The sequence below is a fragment of the Coloeus monedula genome, assembly GCF_965178545.1.
Source record: "Coloeus monedula genome assembly, chromosome: 6".
NCBI lineage: Eukaryota > Metazoa > Chordata > Aves > Passeriformes > Corvidae > Coloeus > Coloeus monedula.
This window is the reverse complement of record NC_138786.1, coordinates 62,283,095-62,309,762: the sequence shown is the minus strand read 5'-3', so window position 1 is coordinate 62,309,762 and position 26,668 is coordinate 62,283,095. Positions and strand designations below refer to the sequence as shown.

At 50.5% G+C, this 26,668-nt stretch overlaps 1 protein-coding gene across 3 annotated transcripts in view; it reads right to left on the bottom strand.

The window, feature by feature from the left end:
- The window catches only part of FERMT2 (FERM domain containing kindlin 2), a 49,052-nt gene extending 23,698 nt beyond the window's left edge, over positions 1-25,354 (bottom strand). For 2 of the 3 annotated variants that reach the window (XR_014226493.1, XM_082283378.1), the window contains exons 1-2: positions 24,979-25,353; positions 7,062-7,295 (exon numbers count right to left, since the gene is read on the bottom strand). Coding sequence is in view for 2 of the 3 variants with exons in the window: in XM_082283378.1 (XP_082139504.1) it covers positions 7,062-7,295; positions 24,979-25,135 (391 nt within the window). In the remaining variant the exon portion in view is untranslated. Of the gene's footprint in view, positions 1-7,061; positions 7,296-24,978 lie in introns of all 3 variants that reach the window. The other variant, XM_082283379.1, reaches the window with a different exon arrangement.
- Positions 25,355-26,668: the final 1,314 nt, after the last annotated feature.

The window sequence follows — 26,668 nt, the reverse complement described above, 5'->3', positions numbered from 1 at the left end:
TATATATGGAAAATAATGAGATACAAAGAAAATTTTGATGCAGAAGGAAAATTAATGTTCCAAAGAAGCTTTCAGCATCCCATTTCCCACCCCGTTTCTGGCTCCCCTAAAGGCCGGAGGGCTGGTTCACCTCCTTAGTTTTCAAACCATAAAAACTCCATAAATTTACTGGTAGAACAGAACATTGAGGGGAAATCCTCTCTTTAATGCTGATCCAGTCTCCCTCCTCTAGGAAATGTGTTCTGAAGTGGGATATCTCTAGGAAGTGGGACTCTCTGCACTCCATCACTGCTCCCTCCAACCAATGACTCATAAAAATTACAGCCTTTGTGCATCACTCTGACGAATCTTAGAAAAATGAGACCTCAAACCCCATTTTTCTACCATTTCAGACTTAAAACCAAAAATAAACTATTTTTTTCTTGGAATGAGTGAATTCTGTGGATGGTTTTTCACAGTGCAAGTTTACAGAATGAAGTATCCGACTTATCTGCAACATAAATTCTCTCGAGATAAAAGTTTTGCAGAACAGACCAGAGGGGGGGGAAAAAAAGCCAGCCAAAAAAGAAACTAAAAAAGGACTTACATAACTTCAGAAGTGCCTGGAGATAAGGCTGTGGTTGTGCTGGACTCTGGGCAGTATCTGATGGAGCAGATCCTCACCCCCTGGCACAGTTTACTGGGTCTGTACATTCAGAACATTTTATTATGGGTTCTTCAGATGCCCAGGAACTTAAATATTTATCTGGGCAAAAACCAAGCTCTCCACTCACTGCCTGGGGCCCTGCAGCTCTGTCAGGACATCCCACAAAACCTCTGGAGATGCCCAAGGAGTGCTATGGGTGTGGAATCAGCTGGGGCTGACCCTGGCAGAGGTTTTGCTGGAGTTTTCCCAAATTCTGGGTGGAAAACCTGTTGACTTTTGCCAAGGGAGCAGTGATGTGCAAAACCACCCAAAAATGGGGTCAGTGGGGTTTGCAAGGGTGTGAATGTTTGTGCCAGTGGTTCCCAGAGACGAAACTGGGCACCACCAGCCAGGAGAGAACCAGGAGGAGAAGGAAAAGGAGGAGGAGGATGCAGCCAGTGGTGGTGGAGCCAAGCATTACTGCAAGGCCAATAAAAAGGGCCATTGGAGAGGCAGAGTCAACAAACACTTGAATGTTTGGATGTTTTTTTCCATAAGTGGGACGAAATCCCCAGGCTCCCGTTATCTGGATGCCTCTTGGAGCACAGGCAGCACTTCAAGCCTTGCCCCTGAAGTGGCTGAACTGCAGCTCGAGGCCAATTAAACTCCATTAATTTAATCCCACAAACAAGAGAAAAACAATCCACTTACACCCTCCCTCTGCCTCGGCCCATAAGGAGCAATCCAACTCATTCCAAGTTTTTGCCAGCGTGTCCTAATGCCTTCAGGATGGAAATCTATTTAAAGGGTCTCTGTCAACAGCAGAGTAAGGATGAAAAAATTCTCTGACTCACACGGTGACATAAAACCTGATGCTCCTCCACACGCAGAACATGCCTGGGGTGGCGACAGGGGGGAGGGTGCAGAGGATTTTTTTTTCCATCTTAGACACTTTGTAATTAAATCTGATTATTTCCCTGACCCCAGTTCCTGGGGTTGGTTGGGATCCTGCACGACAGCTGAGCACGGGCAGGCAATAAAAGGGGAAAATGCTGCAGCTGGCAGAGGAACACTTGGGCCCTGCAGTTGAAAAAGCTGAGGACGTTGCAATTTGGCCGGCTCTCGAAATGGGAAGATTTCCTTCCACACCCATTCCCTGGACATATTTAGAAATAGCTGTGCCACTGCCAAACCTCTCTGCTTGTGGCAGGGAAAGGCAGCAAACCCATCCTTGGTGTTTCGCTGCCTCTGTCTCCCTGTGAACGTCATCCCCGAGCATCCTCCTGATGCTCCTGAGCATCCACAGCCTGTATCCCGAGATCCCAAATCATTTAGGCTGGAAAAGACATCCAGGATCATCAAGTCCAAGCTGTGCCTGACCCCCACCTCGTCACCCAGCCCAGAGCACTGAGGGCCACATCCAGTCCTTCCTTGGACACCTCCAGGGACGGGGAACTCCAACACCTCCCCAGGCAGCCCCTTCCAATGCCCGACCACTCTTTCCATGAAGAAATTCCTCCTGAATGCTGGTGTTGCTCCCCATATTCCTCCCCTGAGATGTGCATCTACCAGGACTTCATGATTTCAGCTCCATGATTTCAGGAAAAACACTCCTTTATTTACCAGCAGGATGTGAAGGAAGAAAAGAAGGTTTAGGAGGTTTGCAGTGGGACATGGTCATTGCCCTGTGCAGGACCAGGAATTGGACTTGATGATCCTGGTGGGTCCCTTCCAATCAGGATATTCTGTGATTCCACAAACTCCAGACAGCTTTGCCTCCTGGAAAGCAACTGGGCCAGGGGTGCAGCTCCACGTGCCTGTCACAGAGCCCTGGGAATGCTGCACATCCACTAGCAAAGGGTTTCAGTTTTGCAAAAAAAAAAAAAAAAACCCAAAAAACAACAAACAGTGGCTTTTTATAGAAGTCTTTTTGGCAACGAAGGGCGTGGAAATATTGCAAATACTTCAGGAGTCAGAGGACGTTCTGTCCTGGAGCAGGGAACGTTTGGAAAGGGAAAAAAAAGGTAGGGTCACATTTGGCATCGGGACGGTGTCTCCTTCCCTGGGCTGGGCTGGCATCCTGCCACTCCCAAATGCCACTGCCACCTTGGCTCAGACTGCATTTGGTGGCCAGAGGCTGAGGCAGGGAAGGCTGGCTGTCACTTCCCATCACTCACTGAGTCTCAGGAACCTCCTTATTTTGGGGACAATGGGAAGCAGCCCATCACCCTCACGGGACTCTGCGCATCCCATTGCTCCTTGCCTGGCTCCACAAGCTCCTCAGGATGAGACCACCCTCACCCTGTGCAAGAAGGGGAGCTGGGGACAGAGTGGGATGTGATGTGGGCATGGAAACTGCCACAGCTGGGCACAGGATGCTCCCCAGACTTGGTTTTCCAAAACAGGTGACTAATTCCCATGGATTACAAGGCAGGAGCTGGGTGTGCGGCTCCACCAGACTCTGGGGAAATGAAAGAGCCTGGAGAGAATTCTGTGTCTTACACAGCCTCAGGGTGGGTAGGGAGGGATTGGTCATGAATTTTGGAGTGTTCCCTCTCAGAGCTGCCTCCTCCCAGCCCTGGCACTGAGTTGTCCTCTCTGTGCTCCCATGAACATCAACCAGCATTTTCCCTGCTCCTCTTCTCAGGCTGGAGGGCAGCAGAGGTCCCAAATCTTCACAGCCAGGAGAAGGATGGGAGCTTTCCTGCTGTCACAGCACCTCCCCTCATCCTGCAGCTCCAACATAAGTTGTGTCCCCAGGAGAAGGAGCATTGCTGGGGCAGGAAACGCCGAGGCCTGGGAAAAGACTCTCACACTTGCATCTTGCTGTTTGCTTTTCCTGTCCCACGTGCTCAGAGGGTAGCAGCAGAGCCTGCCTGCAGTCCCTTGGAGCTCTTGGGATACACGGAAAAAAATACAGGCAAAATGCTGGAAGGAAGCAGCTTAAGGGCATGAGCAGCTGCAAGGCATCCACTGGGCTGGAATCAAGTGAAGCCATTCCAGAATCATGGAATGGTTTGGGTTGGAAAGGACCTTAAAGATCATCCAGTTCCAGCCCCTGCCATAGCAGGGACACCTTCCACTAGCCCAGGGTGCTCCAAGCCCCATCCAACCTGGCCTTGGACACTTCCAGGGATGGGGCAGCCACAGCTTCTCTGGGCAGCCTGAGTCTCACTGCCCTCACAGCCAAGAATTCCTTCCAATTGATGTAGGAAAAGAGGATTTTTCCATTTGCTGTTCTGTCGGATGATGGGTTAAGCATCTCCTACCTTCCCAAATCCTGCTTTCCTGGGAGGATATTCCCACTCACACCAATAAAGTGCTGAGTGCAGCCCCATGAAAATGCATTTGGATATTTGATGGGCAGTTTTCTGGGTGGAATTATCTCCCAGTGGGATGACGAGAGCAGGGAGGCACAGGGGAGCATCCCATCCCACCCCCCGTGTCCCGCTGCAGGCCAGGCGGGAAGCACAAATCCCTGTCGCTCTGAAAAAAAAATAAAAGTGAAGTTTTACTTTCTCTTTCTCTGGTCTTTAACTGCAGATCAAAGCTGGCCCTTCAGGCTGGAGCTGCCTGCCAGCAGCTGCTCCCGGGCAGGATTCCAGGCCACCCTTTGGATGAGGGCTGCCCATCCCATGCACTGCCCGCTCCTCTCCTCCTGCCTGCCAGGGTCAATGCGTGCCTTTAACCCTCCTGACTGGCTGCTGTGGGAATCAAGGGGCTGCAATCCAGCCACTGGGAATGAGATTGGGTTTTTTTCCGGCTTCACACGACCTCCAGGAAAGTGAGGGATGTGCGAGTGGCTCCAGCATCTTCCCACAGCCACCTCCTGGGAGCCCCGGGAGCTGCCCTTTGCAATGACTTCCCTCTGCACAAGAACAGAGACTTCTCTTGAAAAATCAGCCACGCTCTGCAAGGGTGACACCTCTGGGTAACAATTTAAAGGGAACAGAAGCAAAGGACAGCCCTAAATAATCCATCCACGGGTGTTCCTGCTGGTGTAGCGAGGATTTTATAAATGCAACCAGCCAGAGTCCTGAGAACTTCAGGAATTACTTCAATTACTCATTAATGATGCTTTGTGCTGGAGTTACTGAGGGGTGTAATTAAGTGATCCGGGGCAACGACAGCAAACAGGTACAGCCAAAATATGAGCAACTCCCAGGCACAGTTCTGTCCTAACTTCCCTGGAGACCAGAAATCACGGGATTTGCAGAGACAAGGACTATGCTGGGATCACTTTTCCCTTCCACCTTGAAATATCAGCTCAGTTTTCCTTGGAAGGACAATTAGCTTGATTAAGACGGGATATGAGAGCTCTCTGCAGCCAAGCTGTGCAGGGATGCTGAGGAGGGCAGGGAAAGGTGGTGGAGAAAAATGGGGCAGGATAAACCCAAGTGGGGAGAGAAAAAAGGAGAATGGCAGAATCAAAAAATCACAGAAAATGTGGGTTGGAAGGGACCTTAAAGCTCATCCCATTCCAACTCCCTGCCATGGGCAGGGACACCTTCCACTAGCCCAGGCTGCTCCAAGCCTTGTCCAGCCTGGCCTTGGGCACTTCCAGGGATCCAGGGGCAGCCACAGCTTCTCTGGGCCACCCTCACAGGGAAGAATTTTTCTCCTAATATATAACATGATGTATATGTAATACAATGTGTATTATTAGACAGACTTTTATACGATAGATCTTAAATATATAAAAGTTAAAATATATCTGACATTTTAGGTATATACAGCACATTTTGAACAACTACATATCTGCACAGGTGTCCAAACACCTCTGTGGTCCTGGGAAGAGTATCCCAGCCCCTCCAACTCCAGCACTTTTGTCTTCCCACATCCCAATCCCTCTTCCCTCAAGCTGATGCCAAGCCCATGTATCATCTTCCCAGTAGCTCTGCTGAACATCTGGCTCCCAGTAAACACAACTGGGAGGGCTAAACCACTTAATCACTGCAGTTTCTGTCTGTCCTCAAACAGCTCAGGCTGCTGAGAGTCACTCAAAGGAAAGTGAAATTTCCAGTAAAAGCCCTGCTTTCCCCCAAATCAGGAACATTAATTTCAGCACTTCAGATGCCACAGAAGGGAAGTCAGAACCACCCTTGATGGATCTGTCCCTGCTGCCTGCTCAGAGAGCTCCCATCTCTGCGATCCCAGAGCCTTTTTCCCCCTCCCAAACCTTTAAATATTAGGAATATTCTGCTGGTTTGTTCATAAATACACCGATAGCTCGGAAGTTGGAAGAAAAAGCTGCATCAGGCCCATGTAAGGTTCTGACAGCATCAGTGACAGCTCTCCTGTCTCGTGATGAGCCATATCAGAATTTCCTGACATGACTCACTGCTGGAGAGATTCATCAGCATCCAAGCCTGGGACCTCCCTGTCTAGCACAACATCCCAAATGCCAATGGGACACGGTCAGGGGGGGGTGGGGGAAGCAAAATCCACTCAGAAATAACGCTGGCTAAGCCTTTTCTATTTTAAGGAGAAATTGCCCAATATTTATGCTTTCAAAAAACCCCAACACAACAGGAAAGGAACAGCAAAGATCCTAAACCAGCTATAAATACCAACCAAACCACAGATGCGCCAGACACGGCACGTAGGGATGAGCTCTTCCTGCCTCCCCAAACAACTGGGTCAGCCAAGAGTAACCTCAGCTGCCTTCTGAGAGCAGGAATAGATTTACTACAGCTGAGGATGGGTTGCAGGCTCTTTTTGGAGGGGAGAATTCCAATATGGAGCCCTTACTGGAGTTCCTCGGGGTGGGACTGCCATCTCCTCATTGGGTTTTTTTAGGTGGGCAGGAAGAAATACCAGGTTTTAGGATGAGGAATTTGTGAAGGTGGGTAAAAAATGAGGCCTGGTAAGGAAAGATCCCTCCTTTCTCCTGGGCTTCTCCTCCACAAGGAAATGAGGGTGAAGAGGAGACAGCAAGACTCAGTTCCTTCCCTCCACCAGACAGTTTTACAGTGAAGCATCACCACTTAATCTCTAATATGATTTTCCACTAGAAGACAACCCACAGGGCTGGCAGATTTCCCATTTCAGGGTTTGCTTTTCATCCAGCACATAAATTTGCAGGGAAAAAAAATATCACAACCCAACACCAGCAGCTTGAACATCAAGCAGGGCTGGTACCGCCCTGCCTGTGACAAACCCAAGGACAGCCCTGCTATGGAAGAGAATTCAGCACAAAAAATACCTTTTTTATCACTTCTTGGCTCAATTGGTCCTGTTACTGAAGTATTTGCACACAAAAGAGTAGATCTGGAAAGGAGAAAGAATGGACATCCGGCCTGCTTGATGTCCAAGTGACTCTTGGGCGTTTAAAGCCAGAAAACACCAAGGATTTATCAAATTTCCAGGACAAGCACGTGCAGCAGAGGGGCCAAACCGACTGGGGAGCTCCCCAGGGGTGTTTTTCAGCACTTACTGAAGGTTTTGCAGATGTCAGAAACAGCCTTGAAGACCCTGTCGGAGAAGTTGACTTTCACCTTGACGTACTTCATGTTGGGCAGCTGCAGGCGCAGCAGCTTGTGCTGAGGGGTGAACTGGAGCTTGGCATCCGCCTGTATCCCGTATTTATCCAACGTCCAGTGAGTTTTAAGGAGCCAAGTTTTCTTCTTTTCCCACCACAGCGCGTGATCCGACCAGTCCTTCTTGACATCTACAACAAAGAACCCATTTTTCCCCCAGTTAAAAGCGGGACCAGAATGAGCCTTCAGAGGACAAAAGAAGTTTTAAAATGTGCTTAACTGAGAGGGAACTATCGATCCAAAAAACTCTGACAGCCCTTCTTGGATACAAGGAACTGCTTGTATTCAATCCTATTTTGATGGGGTATAAAAGCAGGGAGGAACCCAAAGGGAATGAGGGTGAGACACAACGTGTCCATGGATCTCCAGCCCAGCAGCGATCCCGCCTGGAACATGAAGCCAAGGGGTCATGAGTGACCCAACACCTCCCCCCAGCAGGGATTTTGCCCAGTTTTTAGGGTTAACTCTCAGTTCTTGGGTTTTTCCCATGCCCACCATCCAGGATACCTGTGCTATCCAAAGGTGAGCCCAGCCACCTCGGCACATACGGAAAACAGAACCAGGAGGAGGTTTGCAAGGAGAATTCAACAGGACTTTCAGTTTCTCCAAAGGAAACCTGAAAATTCCCAACTGGAACTAAAAGTTACCTCTCAAAGGAACAACAAAACTCAACAGCCACTTCTCCTTCCAGCAGGGGTTTAAATATGGGGCTCTTGGAGGTCACCTCCAAGTTGGGAAGCATTTGGGGAACCAAAGCATGGTGATAACTCCGAAAGACAGACCCTGTGCAGTATTTTCCCTAACACCCGGAATATTTTTCCCTATCACATGGCCCTGGCATTCCTGCAGAGCAACTTCCACTCTGACAACCAGTAACAGTGCCACATCCTCCCACCACACAGGGAAAAGTGGAGAATGGAATGATATATAACATAATATTTTATTTAGTAATATAATAATTCTGTTTTCAGTTCCAGATCCCCCTGTGATCCTGGATTTCCATCATGGAACACCAGTTTAACCCAAATTAAAACCACCAGCTGACATTTATTCCAACAGCTCCTGCCTCCATCCTTCAGAACCGCAGAGCACCAGCCAGAAAGCCAGGAGCAATTCCAGAGAACTGGAGTATTTCCAGGATTAGGTGAAGTCCCAGCAGACACAATGCCAAAGGGACTGAAGGTACCAAGGAACACACTCCAGCACCAACATCATCGTGGGATTCTTGATGTCCTGTACAGGAGTTGGACTGGATGATCCTCGTGGTTCCCTCCCAGCTCAGGATATTCCATGATTGTTTGATAAGTAAAGATTATCCCCAAGAGCCACATCTGAATTAAACCGAGATGAGAACAACGTGACAAATGAACTTTTGTCTGTCCCTATCTCAAAACAGGATCTCGAGCTCGGGGTTACTGAGAGAACCCAGCAAGAGCTGGATTTTTCCTCTGAACTCCTGGTTTAATGGCACAACCAGGACTGCAGAAAGTGGAAACGTTCAGCTGGACTTTTCAACAGCTTTGTACAATCAAATTAAACAAAACCAAATATAGAAAAGCATGCAAACTTGCACAAGCCTTGTCTACCCGGAAAAAAATCCAAGAAATCATTACAATGGACTCTGGTAATGAAGTCCAACTTCTGCCCTACTGAAAGCTGAACGAATTGGCACCAAAAATCAGGGGGAGGAAAAAACCAAAGGCATTTGGAACCGGTAACATTTATGCCTAACAGAAGGGGATTTGGGTTTACACTGCAGATTAACCATTCAGGCCACAGCACAAAAACAACTCCTCGGGCCTGAGAGTAATTAACACTTTCAATTAACAGCGAGATGTTGGTTCTAGCAGGAAGGGGAAGGTCTGTGCCTGTCCCATGGGGTAGTTATATATAAAAGAGGCTGGCAAATGTTTAGCAGCTGCTTTGTGGGGTTGAGTTTTACACAATGACAAGAGCCCTGGGGGCTTTGCAAGGATCCAGGATTGCCTGGAGCAATCCCTGCAGGCCAGGGAATGCCAGCAGCCTGCTTAAATCTGATCAAAGGTTTATAAACCTTCACCAGAGTGCCAATTCATGAGTTACTGATTTGTTGGGATTACAGCTTCATAACAAGGCTTAATATTCCAGCTCAGGCTCCTCCCATCTACTACCATCAGTCACTTCATATTTATCAACCTATCATATTCATCAACTTACTCGTATTTATCAGCTATTATCAATTTATCAGCTGGCCACTCATTTATCAGAGCTCAGGTAAGTCTCCAAGTACTGCAAATTCATCTTAGAGATCCCAGACCTGGAATTTAAAAGTTTACTGCAGGTTGCAAATCTCAGTGGTGTTTGTAGATGCAGCAGCTCCTCTGAGCTGCTGAGTGTGATGGATATGGAACTGCTGGAGCGAGTCCGGAGGAAGGTCACCAAACTGAGCACATGGATGGAGCACCTCTGCTATGAGGAAAAGCTGGGAGAATTGGGATTGTTCAGCCTGGAGAAAAGCAGCTTTGAGTTGACCTAACTGTGACCTTCCAGTACCTGAGGAAGCTACAAGAAAGATGGAGAGAAACTACTGATAAAGGATGGAGCGCCAGGACACAGGGAATGGCTTCCCACTGCCAGAGGGCAGGGATAGATGGGATATTGGGCAGGAATTCTTCCCTGTGAGGGTGGGCAGGCCCTGGCACAGGGTGCCCAGAGAAGCTGGGGCTGCCTTTGGATCCCTGGAAATGTCCCAGGCCAGGATGGACGGGACTTGGAGCAGCCTGGGCTGGTGGAAGGTGTCCCTGCCCATGGCAGGGGATGGTACTGGATGGGCTTTGTGGTCCCTTCCCACCCAAACCCTTCCAGGATTTTACTGAATGAGCTGCACACGTGTAAGGGTCACAAGAAATCACTGCCACCCTTCCAGGCAAGGAATCCTCCAGGTGAAGGCAGCAGGGATGAGGAGGCTGGAGCTGTCAGCATCAGCTGGAGCGTGGGCTGGGCTCAGGGAACTCCAGGAGCCCAACTCCAGCAGCAACACCCTCGGGAAAGGGAAGCACGGTGCTTCCTTCCCGGCCTCAAAAATAAACCCTGCTCCCTGCTCCCCCACCTTCCCCTGCAGCCTGAACCCAAACCTCTGGAGCCTGGGAGGGCTGGGATTTTTTTTTCCAGGAAGAACCTGGTGTTGTATTTGTCTCCCAGAACTCTGCCAAGAGGCAGCGACGTGCATGAGGGACGTTTAGGACATTTTGTACAGCAAAACCCATGGAGCTGTTCCCCTTGGAAAGCCATCCAGACAGTCCTGGGAATGCAAGAGGCATCTTAAATCACACAAATGGCTGCAGGGACCTCTGTGAGGGCAGAACAGTGAGAGAAGGAGTGAAGGGCTGCTCTGTAAAGTGTTTTAAACCTGAAACATCCTCAGCTTTCAATCCACGCCGGCGCCTGGCCGCAGTCACATCCCGCCAGCTTGTCCAGCACGAATTACAATTGCAGATTTTAATTCCCACAGCCACCACTAAATTCCCATCTAGAATCCAGGCAGCAGCAGTAAGTCTGAATCAAGATGCACACGGGGTGTGTTTTAATTCTGTGCTTTCTGTGCTCGCTGTCGCACAGAGACCCACGAACACAATCAGCATTCAAGCAGCAAGGCTGAATCTGGGTGAAGGGCAAAGAAAATCGAGGCAGCCCTACCTGATAGCCCATTTATCCCATTTATCCCAGGACTTGGCTGCTCCTAAATGCTCTCTCTCTGCCAATCCATGGGTTTTTAAAGTCCCTTTCCTGCTGCAGCAGCTATTGAAGCTCCTTCCTGCAGAAGCACTGCCGTCACTTGGCAGCTTCTCCGGGCCAGCTTAGGACTTACAAGCAGTAGGATACGAGTCTCCAGTGCTGTATAAACACCGTATTTTCCTTGTTATTTTGGGATATCCCCTGTTGCAGATGGGCTCTCCTTCCATGCACTGCTCAGGACAACAGAGCCCTGATACAACTGAATAAATCTCTTTTTTTCCACCCTTCCCAGTGCATGGTTAAATCCCACTGGATGGGTATTTGGAAGGCAGGGGCGGTTTCCACCTCTGGGAGAGGCTTTCCTGGGGTGGCACCAGATTGCCTTTCACACCCACATCCAGGACTAAATCCATAGGGCAGCTAAGACCCTACAAATGCCTCCATCACCTTAATTATGAACCTGGGGGTTCATAATAAATAATGAAAAAGCTCCTGCATAAGCTTGAGTAGGTACAGAGGGAATTCTGCAAGCCTGCCTGGGATGGATCACAGATTTTTGGTGGATTTTTGGACACAGGATTCGTAGGTGACACTGTTTTCCCTGGAATTCTCTCCACCTTCAGAGAGGCAATGGAAGCAGCTGGAGCAGAGGCTGCAGCTCATTCCTTAATTATAAATGATGGCTTTTAGAGCAAGGGATTTGAATCTTCAGCATTCCCACAGGAACAATCTGAAAGGACCACCCTCCTCTGGGGCAAACATGCCAGAGCCAAAACCCATCCCTCCATAGGAGCAGAATTAGCTCCACAGCTTTCCCTGGCTCTTTCCCAGGGGTGGGTTTAATCAGGATTATCCAGCTCTGGTCTAGGCACACTTGGGAAGCTGAGGTGGCAAAATGCCTTTCCATTATCTCAAATTTTTATATATATATATATATATATATATATAAAAATATACCCAAATATATATTTAAACATATATTTTATATATATAATATATAAAATACATCCTATATATTATGCATATAAACATACACATACACACTTACCCCCCCCACATATATATATAAAAATATGCATCTGTAAAACAGAGACAAAACCAAATTATATGCACATATCATTACAGATAAACACACAAAATATATGCATATAAAAATAGATCCACATATATCCACACAAATATATATATATAAATGCCATATATATATCCAAGATACAGTGCAGGGACCAAAACCAACTCACAAGCCAAGCATTTCCTCTTGCAAAAAGTCTTTTTGTACCTGATAATCTACCTGGAAAACAAGAAACCAACCCCAAAATTTCCAGCTTTTCACTGAGTTTGGTGCAGATGGGCTGAAATTCCTCGAGGGTTTTTATAAGAAAATTAAAATAAAAGTGGTCACTTTCCTTTTTTTTTTGGTGATTTCTGAATTTTAAAATTAATATGCACTTCACACTGAATTGAAAAAATACAGATGTGGACAAAGCATGGAGTGCAGGCAGCTGATTAAAGTACCTTTAAACACAAACTCCTGCTGATAACACCTTAATCCAGCCCTCACAGCTCCAAGGGGCTCTCCAAACCCTGGGCTGGGTGTTGGCTGCATCCACACCCCCCTGGGAAGCTGGAGGGGGAGGAAAACTCCTTCCAAGGAGAAGAGACTTCCAGCAATAAACAGCTGGGAATGCCCTGGGTGAGCTCAGCGATGGGGGATACCCTCTCCTGCTCCCTCAGGATGCAGTGCACAGCTCCCCAGCATGGAAAACAAGGCAAAAGTGTTAAAAAAGTTGGGGAGGAGAGAAATTTAAGACTAAAAGTGAAAAAAAAAGAGAAAAAACCCCAACAACCAACCACCAAAAATCATTGTACAGAACCTCGTGTGGTTGCTCTGGTTGGTTTTCCTTCTCCATGTGTCCATGAGGGGGGAAAGTGCAGCTTCACAGCACTAGCAAAATCAGGGAATTGGGCAAATATTCCTAAAATATTCAGAAAGACTAAAAAAAACCAGCTAATTTGGTGCATGGAGCAGGAGAGCAGTGCTGGGAAAGGGGAAGGGCAAAGAAGAGGGAAGGGGGAAAAGAGGATGGGGAAGGGAAGGGAAGGGAAGGGAAGGGAAGGGAAGGGAAGGGAAGGGAAGGGAAGGGAAGGGAAGGGAAGGGAAGGGAAGGGAAGGGAAGGGAAGGGAAGGGAAGGGAAGGGAAGGGAAGGGAAGGGAAGGGAAGGGAAGGGAAGGGAAGGGAAGGGAAGGGAAGGGAAGGGAAAAAGGAATGAAAGGAGAGAATGAAAGAATGAGAAAAAGAAAGAAAAAGAGAAGATGAGAAGAGAAAAAGAGAAAAAGAGAAGAAGAAAAGAAGAGAAAAAGAGAAAAGAAATATCCTGAGTTGGCAGGGGCAAACAAAGATCATCAAATCCAATGTCTGGACCTGCACAGGACACCCCAATAATCAAGAGAGTTGCTGAAAGTCCCAAAGATGCCAAAGATTTTTCTTAAAATAGATATATTTCTTTTTATTTATTCGTAGTGGTTATATATTTATTTTATATAAACATATATGTAACAAGTGTAACACTCATCTGTGCAGCTGAACCCACTGCTCCCTCCAGGGGAGGCTCCCTCCAACCTCCTCACTGCTCCCACTGACCTCTTGAAGGAATCTGGAAACCCAGATTCCTCCAAGCATGCCAAAGCCACTCCTTCCAGGATAATTGTGGAGCAAAAAAAGAAGAAAAATTTAAAACCAGAGCTGTTTTCATTTATCATGAGTCCAGCAGAAATGCTGATGTGTTTTGCTGGGTGACACAGTCGCTGTCTTGGGGCAAAATCTATAATTTAGGGAAAATATGAGTCTTCTGGAGTGCACTGGAGTAGAGTCCCCTCCATCCCCCAACGGGGATTTAATTGCAGAGCAAAGTTCAAAATGGAACAAAAATCCCTCCAGCCTCTGGTCACAACACTTGAAACATCATTCTTTGAAACAGGGAGAGAAACAGCCCATGAAATTATCATCACTGATGTAATAAAGCTGCAGCCAGGACAAACTGAGGCTCCCGGAGCTAACGGGACTTGAGAGGGGTTTTAAGCACATCTCCCACATGTATTTGACACATGTAATGGAAAATAACCTGTACAGCAGCCACCCTGCAGCCACCACCTGTGGAAGGGCTTTTATCCATGGATAAACATGGAATGGTACCAGAAATTCTCCTGGATTTGCCACCATGGGCAACTCTCACCATTGTTTTCGTGGAATCATGGGATGGTGTGGGTTGGAAGGGACCTTAAAGCCCATCCCATTCCAACCCCTGCCATGGGCAGGGACACCTTCCACTATCCCAGGCTGCTCCAAGCCCTGTCCAACCTGGCCTTGGGCACTTCCAGGGATCCAGGGGCAGCCACAGCTTCTCTGAGCACCCTGTGCCAGGGCCTCACCTCCCTCACAGCCAGGAATTCCCAGTTCCCAATCTCCCATCCATCCCTGCCCTCTGGCAGTGGGAAGCCATTCCCTGTGTCCTGTCCCTCCATCCCTTGTCCCCAGTCCCTCTCCAGCTCTCCTGGAGCCCCTTTAGGCCCTGCAAGGGGCTCTGAGCTCTTCCTGGAGCCTTCTCTTCTCCAGGTGAGCACCCCCAGCTCTCCCAGCCTGGCTCCAGAGCAGAGGGGCTCCAGCCCTCAGAGCAGCTCCATGGCCTCCTCTGGACTTGTTCCAGCAGCTCCACGTCCTTCCTATGAGGATCCCAGAGCTGGATGCAGCATTCCAGCAAAGTCCAAAGCACAAGGAACAAGTCACCTGCAGCCTCATTCTGCCTTGAGTTTACATCAGGAATGAGCTGGGACTAAAAAAAACCTCCTCTCTTTTAGTTTAAAACCATTCTCCCTTGTCCTATCACTATCTGCCCCTGGAAAAAGTTCATCCTACTTTATTTTCAGGAAAACAAATATTCAGGAGATGATCCACACCCATCCATGGAGGTGCCCAAAACAAGGTGGACCTGTGCTGGAATTTCAGTCTGAGAAAAATATTTCTCACATGAAAAATAGTTTGACTTCATAAAAATAAAAACCAGCCACCAAACAAACACAGACAAAAGGAGCCTTGTTCCCAACTCTGTGATTCCATGAGCACGACCCAGATTGGGAGACCTCCCTCTTATCCCGGCGTGCCAGGGCACACGTTCATGGCAAAGTCCTGACGTCAAAGCCCTCGTGTAGTGGCACAGAGTGATTCAAGAGCAAGGAAAAAAGGAGGAGGGAGGGGAACAAAATCCCAGTGGAGGAGACTGAGCACATTGGGATGCAATGCTGCATGTGGATGTTCCATGTGTCTGTCCTTGTCAGGGAAATTACGGAGCGTCTGCTGCTGAGGAGGGAACGCGCTAAGGCGCTGCTGGAAAAAGAACTGGGGTTCTTTTATTGCCTTTTACTGGGATTCTAAGTCAGCTTTGCAATGGAAAGTCCATGTCTTGATGAGGCAGGGGTGGTAACTGGAGTCCTGAAGAGCTGATACATCACCCTCAAATATCCCAAAACGCTGCTCCTGGAAGGGCTCAAGATGCTCAGCCCATGGGCTACAGGGAGAAGAGCAAATCCCAACAAGCCTGAAAACCACTGTTTTTCTAAAGTAAACTCGAGGAAGGAAGCTCTTTCCAGTGTTAATAGGATTGCTCAATTAGCTTACTTGAAAGTTTATTAACTTGGATTGCATCTTGTCCCACCCCCTGCCATGGGCAGGGACACCTCCCACTATCCCAGGTTGCTCCAAGCCCCATCCAGCCTGGCCTTGAACACTTCCAGGGATGTGGCATCACGGCTTCCTGCAACATTTTCCCTGTAATTTTAAGCTTTTCAGCTATTTGGTAGCTTTATGTTCCATTTAAATGCTTGCACAGCCATACTCAACCCTGTCTAAATCCCTGAGCAGGAAGAGTTTTCCCGTGACGCTGAACCCAGCTGGAATATTGGGAAACTCTCCAGAGGAGCTGAGAGCTGAGGTCACCTCAGCTCCCCAAAACCCACAGCACTGATGGGCTCAGGAAGGTCTTTGCCAGTGGTGTGCAGAATTCCTTTAAAACCCTGCACCAGCAACCCAGAGAAATATGGACTACCCATTTTTCTGTGGCAGGGAAGAAAGGAAAGCAAGGGTGGATTATTATTTTTTTAATTGGATTTTTTTGAAACAGGATCTCTGCAACCTCATTTTGCCAACTGTTCCCCCCCCCATTCATCAAGCAGCCCTCCAGAGGAGGCTTTCACTGGCTGCCTCCATGGAATCATGAGAAATGGCAGAAAACTCGATTAGGGAGTGTGGTTTCCATGATTCATCCAGCACAAAATAGGAAGCATCGGGCAGAAATGCTGCAGCAGAGGAAGGAAGGAAGGAAGGAAAAGCACTTCTCCAGGGAGCTGTCCTGAGGAGCAGCCCAGCCTCCCTCACCCTCCAGCCCTGGATCACGGCTCCCTTCCCTCTCCAAAAAGGACAAGTGTCCCATGGTGACAGCAGCCTGCAGTCCTGACTCATCCCCAAGGAATGTGCAAGCCAGAGGAGCTGGTCCTGCCAAAAAGACATCACACCCAGTAAGGGAGCCAGAGGACGTGTATTGGGATGGATGATGCATCAGGCAGGGAAATGAGGATGATGGGCAACCTGAATTCCCAAGCTTGAATTCCCAACCTCTCATCAGGCAACTCCCCAAGGGCCTTAATGATGGTTAATCTCTGGTTAAAGCTTAGATCCCTGGAAAGTGAGGCTTGGAGCCTCAGGCTACCTCAGGCAGCCTCACCTCACTCCATAATTTTAAGTGTTGATCCTTCTCTTGCAGATCCAGGTGAGATCATGGTCTGAAGAACAGGGCCCTGGCACAGGGTGCCCAGAGCAGCTGTGGCTGCCCCTGGATCCCTGGAAGTGTCCAAGGCCAGGCTGGACAGGGCTTGGAGCAACCTGGGATAGTGGGAGGTGTCTCTGCCCATGGCAGGGGGTAGAGTGGGATGGGATTTAAAGTCCCTTCCAAGCCAAGCCATTCCATGATTCCATGATTTCTGCTTGGTTCTGCCTGTTGCCCCAAGCTCACTAATGAACACAAAACACTTTTAAAGAACTTTAACACCTCCAGCCTTGAGCTTGGATCTGCCTCACCCATCACAGGGCCAGGTCTTGGCACTAAAGCCCTGGGGCAGGACATGAGGGATGGGGACAATTCCTGCTGCAGGAGCTCTGCAGCAAAGCTCTGTGGAGCATCAGCCAGGAAGGAAAGTCGAGCAAGACAGGGACAGAGCTTCTTCCAGGCAATTTCATAAAGCCCAGACTTTCTAACTGAATTGGAGTTTCAGCAATTAACCCTTCCCAAAGCACATGTGCCTGCAGGGAGCAGGGGAAAATAAAGCAAGCAACCACCAGCCAAGCAGGTGTAATGGGCTGGGAAGAGATTTAAAATCCATTGGCAAGATGGATTTTTTGGGTGCTTTCAGGATGTTCTGCAAGCTAAAAGTCAGCTGAGGTTGTAAAGGGGAAGGTTTCTGCAACTGCTGGTGGGGCTGTTTTTCTGTGTGCATCCCCTCCCAGTGTTGCTCTCAACCTGTTGGCCAAATTCAGCCACATTTTACCAAAAAGTGGAGGTCTCCCAAGATCCCACCTGGTCTGGAAGAGAGGGATCAGTGCTGGCACAGGGCCATGCCATGCACACAGCCCTCAGGTGAGGTTCACATCTGAACGGCCACAGAGTGGGAGCTGCAGGCAGAGGTGTTGAAATCTCGCTGGAAAATGGGTGAATGAAAGAAAAAGCAAGATCAGCTCTCCAGAAAGAAAAATAAATAAATAAAAAGGCTTTCCCCTGATTTTCTGGGCACTTGGCATATCCTGCCCCATCAGTTCTGGCTGGTGGGAGTTCCAGCACGTATGAGAGCAATGTGTCAAAAGCAAACCTGGGCAAGAAAACTAAATTACAGCAACTCAGCTCAAACTCCATCCAGCAGGAATTTGGGGGTATCAGCATTTTTCCAAATTACACACCATAAACCCCTGAAAGCTGCTGGAACATTCAGAACTGAATTCCACCAGATGAGTTTTGCTCCATTTTGTTTCTCTGCCCCTTTCTAAGCAGTCAATTAATTCACATTTCAGAGTGAGAATGAAGAAATGCAGCTTTCTCCAAGATGTTTTCATACCACGAGACTTTTCCTCCCAAGCACACCCAGGGCTGGATGCTGGGTTGAAGTCAGTGAGCTCCACAAGGGCTGCAAATCTCCTTCCTTCCCCTCATCTGTGAGAAAAACCACCACTAAAAAAACTCCCCCAACACCCAAACCAGAAGTTGGCGGTGCTGGTGTCCCTGGTGATGTTGAAATGACTGAAGTTTGCAGTGCAAATAACCCCTTATCTTTCCCAACTCAGTAAACATTCCCCACATCCACAATTTCAGGCAGTTATCCACAACCCTTTTTTTTTTTTTAATCACATCAAAGACCAAGGGTTAAAACCCAGGTGCCTGGTTTGCTGAATCATGGAGTCACAGAGTGGTTGGGGTTGGAAGGGACATTAAAAACCATTTAATTCCACCCCAAGAGACACCTTCCAGTGGACCAGGGTGCTCCAAGTCCAACCTGGCATTGAACATTTCCAGGGATTCTATTCTGAGTATAATTTGAGTTTTCATACAGTTCAGACTCAGACAGATGCCTGGGTGAAACACAAGCCCTGATGGAGAAGAAAAGGAAAGAAAAAGGGAAAGAAAAAAAAAAAAAGTATGAAAAAAAAAAGAGGAAGTGTGTGAATGTGATGATTTCTATGATTTTCCAGCTCCCCACACTGGCTTCCCCACGTGCCTTATGTCAAATCGAAACCTGAGGGAGCTGGAAGAGGAAACTACTGATTTGGGCTGGGTGGGAGCAGCAAACCCAACAATTTCCTGTCTGTGGTGGGACAAACCCAGGCTCTGGGATCTGCGGGAACGCTGACACTGCCTCCCACCCCACGCTCCTTCCCCTCCCACTGGGACCTGCAAGCTCAGCCTGGCTCCTTCCAGCCAAATCAGATGCTTCACCGTGACAGAACTTAAAAGAAAAATTAAATAAAAGTAAAATCTTAATTGTTTTGGCTCCTAAAGAATCCTCATCACTCCGAGTACAAATATTAATTGCCGTGACTGCAGCTCGGAGCTGCCTCTATGTGGCTTTTACCTCCCCCCCACCCTGAATTCCTCTGGTCATTGGCAGCTCAGCTGAATATTCCACTCAGGCTCACAAAGAGGACTTTATCTGAGCCACGATCAATCTGAGCCCACGTAGGAGCTTCCTGCAGCCCAAAGCTGGATGTAAAGGAACGAGCTGGTCCCTTATGGATCAATGTGCACAGCTGGAGTGTGTGTTAACAGCACTGGCACGCTGTCACTTAAATGTCACCAAAAATGTGCTGTTTGGAGGGTGAGGATCAGCACAGGCTGTGAGCAAAGGGGTTAATCAAGTGGTAATATGGAAATGCAGGGAATGGGAGCAGCTCTGCTGGGCTGCTGGAGGATGCTGCTGAAGTGGGAGCAGCTCTACAGGGAGCATCCAGCAGCTTCCAGGGTACCAATTCCAACTCAGAACAGCCCAAAATCCTGCCTGAATCTGGAGCAGGAGGACTTTTGTGCTCAGCAGGTGCCAGATCCCCCTCTGTGCTCACCATCCCACTGCCCAACAGCTGTGCAAGTTTTGCTGTTTAAAAGCTCGGGAAGAAATTTTCCAAGGAAATCTGGAGCGGGGTCAGTGCCTGCCCAAACCACAGCAGCCTGGGCTGCCTCCAGCAGCCAACACCACCCCCATTTGTGGGGACATTATTTGGGACACCCCCATTATTTGGGACAAGTTCTCAGCACCCAGCCCCAGGGGGAACACAAACAGCTCCTGGAGGATTGAATGGCACTTGGAGTCCTCTCATGGACATTATGAAAAGCAACTCTGAGGAGTGACCAGTGCTGATTTTGAAGGGAAAAAATAAATCCTTCTCATCTCAGGTGACAACTGATGGGCAGATGAGCACCTGTGGATGTCCCATGTGAAGGTGCCCAGGTGACATCGTGGGCACAGATTGGAGGAACACCCTGAGCTCATGCCTGGCACCAAGTACTGATGCTCAGACACCTAATTTTGGAAAGTGTGGCCACAATAAGAGAATCCTACAATGGTCTGGGTTGGAAGGGACCTTAAAGCCCATCCAGTCCCACCCCCTGCCATGGGCAGGGACACCTCCCACTAGCCCAGGCTGCTCCAAGCCCCATCCAACCTGGCCTTGGACATTTCCAGGGATCCAGGGGCAGCCCCAGCTTCTCTGGGCACCCTGTGCCAGGGCCTCCCCACCCTCCCAGGGAAGAATTTCTTCCCAATATCCAATCTACCCTTTTCCAGTTAAAAGCCATTGCCCCTTGTCCTGTCCCTCCATGCCTTGTCCCCAGTTCCTCTCCAGCTCTCCTGGAGCCCCTTTAGGCCCTGCAAGGGGCTCTGAGCTCTCCCTGGAGCCTTCTCTTCTCCAGGTGAGCACCCCCAGCTCTCCCAGCCTGGCTCCAGAGCAGAGGGGCTCCAGCCCTCAGAGCAGCTCCACGGCCTCCTCTGGACTTGTTCCAGCAGCTCCACGTCCTTCCTATGAGGATCCCAGAGCTGGATGCAGCATTCCAGCAAAGTCCAAAGCACAAGGAACAAGCCACCTACAAAACAAACCCTGCAGCCTCATCCTGCCTTGTGTTTACAACAGGAATGAGCTGGGACAAGGACTCCGGATTTCTCTCCCATAGCCTTAAGCTGTTTCCAGGAGTTCACACCAGTTGCAAGGCAAAGAATTTCCCCAGCAAGTCTCAAGAGGGCCTGGAGTGTTTGTAAGCACTGCAAAACCTCAGACACAAACCTGGGCAAATCAATGACGCTGCACTTTGGTGGTGTTTTATTCATAAACCTTTCAGGGGTCCATTAAGGAGAGGAGACTTCACAGGCAGAACAACACTCCTATTAGAATTGATCTTGCAAGGAGTGGTGCTGAAATCCTTGCAAGATAACACACAAAGTCTATTTGATGGTGAAAAGAGCCCCTGGGGTGAATCCCAGACACGAATTCCAGACACATTTGAAGGCTGAAACCACTTTAAAAAAGAGCTTAAAGTGCTACAACCAAAATTTTGCATGGACCAACTCCTGTGCCAGTCCTCAGGTGACATCCCACCCTCTCCAAGGTGATAGAAAGGAGATAGAGGAGGAGCTGCCAAAGGGAATAATGGAGTTTAAACCAGTTGCACAAACCCTTATCCAGGCTGAGATTCACAAAAAACCCCAAGGCTGCAGGAGCTGTCATCACTGCCTGCCATTATCAGCCTGTCTGAGGGCAGAGGCTTTGCTCTGACATTTATCCATGTCAGCTCTCCTGCCCATCCCAGGTCCATAAAATAGGGATGCCACCACACTACCCATCCTTAACCCCTTTTGGTCCAGAAGGACACCTGTAATTCCAAATCTTGCTGGGTTTTTTTTCACTTGCTTATCTATTTTCCTCAGGTACAAGCCCAAAAAGATGCTCAGTGCTCCCAGCAAACTCCAGGAGCTGGAGTTGACTGCCACCCATATCCTGCGTGTAAAAGAATCCCAGAGAGAAATCCACATTTCCATCACAAAACTTCTATGCACGGACTTTCTGAATCTGCTCAGTGCACATTTAGGTCATCTGTCTTAAGCTGTGCCTCTGTCAGACACCATTTGTCCCCCCTGCCCTGTTTCTGTCAGCTATTCCTTTATTCCCACGACCAGACAGAGCACCCCCCATATATCCCACAGAATTCCATAAACCCCACAGAGCTCCTCCCAAGCACGTTTCAAAAAAAGCAGGATTTTTAAAATTCCATGTGTTTAAAACAGCCTCAAGTTGATAACAACAATAACCTGTGTTCACTTCCTTCCTTCCTCTGCTCCCAGTGATTTTAAGCTTTATTTTTTTTTTTTTGTTTGTAAGTCAATAGTGGCAAAATTCCTAAAAAACCCTGAGCGAGCACCAGGAGCTTCCAGCACAGACCCCAATCCTCACAGAGCAACTAAATGCTGCTGCTCTTAAAACCTCAGCACTTTTTTTGCTTATTTTTCAGGGATGACATTGCCAAGAACTTGGCACGGCTCAATTAACAAGAGTGGCTTAATCCAGCGGGTGATGAATAACAGGGGAGCCAACAGGTCATTGCAATTCACTTGAGTTACCAGAATCCCTATCTGCTGCTTGGGCTTTCTCCAATCCCTGCCTGCATTAGCCACGGATTTTAATTGCCTATTCCCAAAGAGTCCGACCGCAGCCGCTCTGCGCAAGCAAGGACCGAGCCCATGGGATTTATGGATAGCTGCAGCCCCTGGCAATTAAGGAGGAGAGACTCTGCTGGATTCCTGCTTCATCCCAACAGGATATTTACTGTGCTTTTTCTCCTACAAGCATCAATAAGTACTAATGGAAATCCAAGGTTTTTCCCTTTTCCAAGCTCTGCTTGCTGCTGGGAGGAAGGAAGGCATTTTTCCCCCCGTTCACTAATGGTGAACAGCTTCTACCACCACTCTACAACCAGAGTGTGGCTGATCTGCTGCAAATTTCCACTGACGTCCTAAACTTCACTGGAACTCTGTGAAGGCCACAGAAATCTACTTTCCAAAGCCTGCAGGATTTGTCCCAAAGGATGGAGCAGGCAAACCCCAGCCCAAGGCACTGACCCGCCTTCCTTCCTCCCCCTGCAGCGTGCAAGCGGAACAGTCCACGGGGGATCCCACAGGGAAACCCAGAACTGCAAGGAAACTTTATTTTTAGGAAATTTCCTTAAAACTCACAGCAGAAAATCCGCTTGGCAGGAGAAGAATAATTTTTTTTAACACTGAAAGTTGTTGAAATAATTAAATAAACAGCAGCAGGGACAGAGCAATGTCAGGGAGGAAAAGGTTAAAAATGCAGGGAAAGGGTTTCAATGTGGAAAAATTGCAAAATGAATTTATGTGGAGATGAAGCAGCCCAGAGGCTGGATGAAGGGAGGCATTGAGGAGCACGGGAGGATGAGGAACGAGCCCCGTCCCACCCCGCTCTGCTAAATCCGACCCCGCTCAACTGGCAGGAGCTCAAAGAAGAGCCATAAAAATAATGAGAGGGCTGGAAGAGCTGACATGCAGGAAGATTAAAAGGAACTAAATACGTATAGCTTGGCCGGGCGACAAAAGCCAAGGGGAAAGAGAAGGCAACAGCCGGAGATATCCATGGATCTGACCATCCCGGGGAGGGAGGCACTGCGGTTGAGCCCCCCGGGGAGCTCCATCCCCTCTCCCCACGCCGCTGTGGCCGCCGCATTCCTTCCCTCTCATACAATCCCTAATTTAACAAGTGGAGAGGATCCGGGCAAACATTTGGGGGGGGATGGATTACGTCAGGAGCTAATTTAGGTCCTCGCTGGGCTCCGGCCCCGTGCACATGCCTGGCTTTCCACACACGCTTCGGCCCTGCATCTGCTCCAGCATCTCCCGACACCCAGCACCCAGGGGAGCATCGCTCCTTCACTCATGGGTGGATTTTTTATCCCCTCTAGAAAGCGGGTTTGCTTTTATCCCCAGCCACGGAACGCTCAACTTCAGCAAAACTTTCTGCACCTCCAGCGTTAGAGTAAAAAACCAGAATAAAATCAAGTTTTCGGGGAGTTCAGGCGCCCTCCAGCACGAGACCCTTTGATGCGAGCGCTCGCTTCCTTTCGAAACCCAGCGTATTTATATCCATCTCTTCCTTCCTGCGACTCCAGATAACTAATAAATCAAAAGCTAAGCACGGGGGAAGATGGGCTTTTTGAAGCCACACGCGGGCTCCGCAGCGGAGCGGGACCTGCAGCTGACAGCTCCGCTACTCCCACAGCCGCAGGCACGCGCGGGACCTCGCAATTAATATTTTATTTGAGCAATTACAGCCATCAGCCCGGGCTGCACCGCTGAGTAAACACAGCCGAGCCATAAAGAGCCGATAAAGAGACAAGGGGGAGGAGGTTCGGCGGGGCCGGGCTCCCCGCGTTCGGCGGGCACCGAGCCCTGGGCAAGGCCCGGCGTTCCCACGCGTCCCGGACAAACGGGCTCTTTGTCCAGGTGTGCACCCAAAGCCACCGCACACCGCCGTGTCCCCAGGGTCCCCTCGCCCACATCACCCCACGGATGGCCCCACGGACCCTCGGGAGCGCTTGCCTCGCACGGAACCGGCCGCAGCTCCAGGATGAAGTTTTGCTGTAAACTGTGGAGCGTCCATAAACCCCCCATCCCGAAAATGGAGCTGTTTCCTAACTCTGTGTAAAATCCTGGGTGTGAAGCAGCCGGTGGACGGGGCTGAGACCCCGGAGTGGTAAAGTCTGGCTGGTGGAGGTGGTGAGAGGGGGAGTCTGGAAGGGTGCAGAGGGAGGGGGGCTGCTGGGGGCTGGGATGGGGGGCTAGGGCAGGGTGTGGGGGCCTGGGGTGCTCCCTGGTGCTGGGAGCTAAGGCAGAGTACTGGGAGAGGGTGCTGGAGCTAAAACGCAGTACTGGGGCAGGATGCTGGGACCTGGAGCAGGGTGCTGGGAGCCAAAGCACGGTACTGGGAGATGGTGCCGGAGCACAGTCCCGGGACAGGGTGCTGGGTGCTAAATCACAATACTGGAGCAGGGTGCTGGGTGCTGGAGCACAGCACTGGGTGCTCAGGCACTGTACTGGGGCAGGATGCTGGGAGCTAAAGCACAGTACTGGGAGAGGGTGCTGGGAGCTGAGGCAGGGTGCTGGGAGACAAAAATACAGTCCTGGAGCAGGGTGCTGGAGCTCTGTACCGGAGCAGAGGTGCTGGGAACTAAAGCAGGGTACTGGGTCAGGGTGCTGGGAGCTGAAGCACAGTACTGGAGCAGAGCGCTGGGAGCTAAACTGGGGTACTCAGGCACTGTACTGGGCAGGGTGCTGGGAGCTGGGCACTGCACTGGGCAGGGTGGTGGGAGCTGGAGCATAATACTGGAGAAGAGTGCTGGAAGCTGGGCACTGCACTGGAGCAGGATCCAGGGATTTAAAGCACAGTCCTGGAGCTGGGTGCTGAGCACTGGGAGGATGCCGGGCTGGTCGGGGAGTCCCGGGGCACTCACCGAGCTTCTCGACGAGGCGCAGCATGACGCCGCCGATGTGGATTTCGCCGGTGACCCGCAGGGTGACGTCGCGGCCCAGGTCGGTGACATGGACGCTCAGCTCCCACGTCCCGTCGGCGTAGCAGCCGTCCGGCATGCGGATCCCGTCCAGCGCCATGGCCCCGGCCTCCTGCGCCGCCGGCCGCGCCCGGCACGGAGCGGGAGCGGGATCAGCAGCGGCAGCGGGATGGGCCCGGCTGTGCCCGCTCCGCGCCCCGGGGCAGGGCTGGGGGCGCGGTGGGGCGGGATCGGGGCCGCAGCGCTGCCCCGCCGCCACCGCCGCCACTCCTGAGGGGCCGCCGCGGGAGGAGCAGCGCGGGAGGGCAGAGCGGGAGGCGGAGGGAGCGCGGGGAGGGAGGGAAGAGGAGGAGGAGGAGGAGGAGGAGGTGGGGGATAATAATTAAAGGAAAAACGCGCCTGTGGCTGCCGGGCCCCTTGGCCTTTTATGGAAGCGAAGGACGGAGCAAGTGGGGGCCGCTCCAACATCCGGGAATCGCCGGGGGGCGGCCCGGCCGGGATCGGCCCGGCCTGGCTTGGGATTGTCCCGGTTCGGCCCGGCCCGGCTCGGCTCGGCTCCGTTCAGCCTGGTTCGGCCGTGCCCATCCCGGCTCGGCCCTGCTCAGCCCAGCTCGGCCCTGCTCAGCCCAGCTCGGCTCACCCCGGCTCGGCTCTGCCTGGCTCAGCCCAGCTCGGCTCATCCCGCTGAGCTCTGCCCACCCCGGCTCGGCTCACCCCGGCTCGGCTCTGCCTGGCTCACCCCGGCTCGGCTCATCCCGCTGAGCTCTGCCCACCCCGGCTCGGCCCAGCTCATCCCAGCTCGGTTTATCCCGGCTTGGCTCTGCCCAGCCCAGCCCGGGCCGCCTCATCCTGGCTCAGCTCATCCCAGCTTGTCTCGTCCCGGCTTGGCTATGCCCAGCTTTGCTCAGCCCTGCCTGGCTTGGCTCGTGGCTAGTGGTCCCAGAGTGGGAAATTCGGGAACCAGCCCAGAGAGCATCCATTAGAGCTGGCCAAAACTCGGCGTCCCAAACACACATGGGCTCCGTGGCAGCCGTGCCCACTCTGCACCGTCTGGGGTGTTTTTTAACACTGGCCCCAAATTCATAGGAAAAACCCTTCCCGTTCGGCAAAACCCTACCTTGGCATAGTAGTCTGTACCTCCGTTGAGGCTGGGAGATGGGCTGGTTCCCTCCATCCTCATAGTCTGTGTGAATATGGGAAATGGGAACTGTCTTTAAATAAAAGGGTCTGAACCGGCACAAATGGAGGAAAAAAAAATATTATCCGCTTCCTGTAGCTCCTCCACCCAGTGATACACACATCCCGCCAAGCAGCCGCGCTTCCTGAAAATCCAGCACGCTGAAGGGGCTGTGGTGTGAGGTCCAGCGCTGTGGATCTATCCTGCCCTGTGCCAGGTGATGGGAAGTCACATCCCAGCAAAGCTGTGCCCGCCCTGGCAGTCTAGGGGATGGCTCTGCCAGCCCAGCGCTGTCTCCATGAGCACCATTCCCACATTCCCCGTGAATGGTGGTGGGAGCTTTAGGACCATGGAATCATGGCATGGTTTGGGTGGGAAGGGACCTTAAAGACCATCCAGTTCCAGCCCCCTGCCATGGGCAGAGACAACTTCCACTAGACCAGGCTGCTTTGGCAC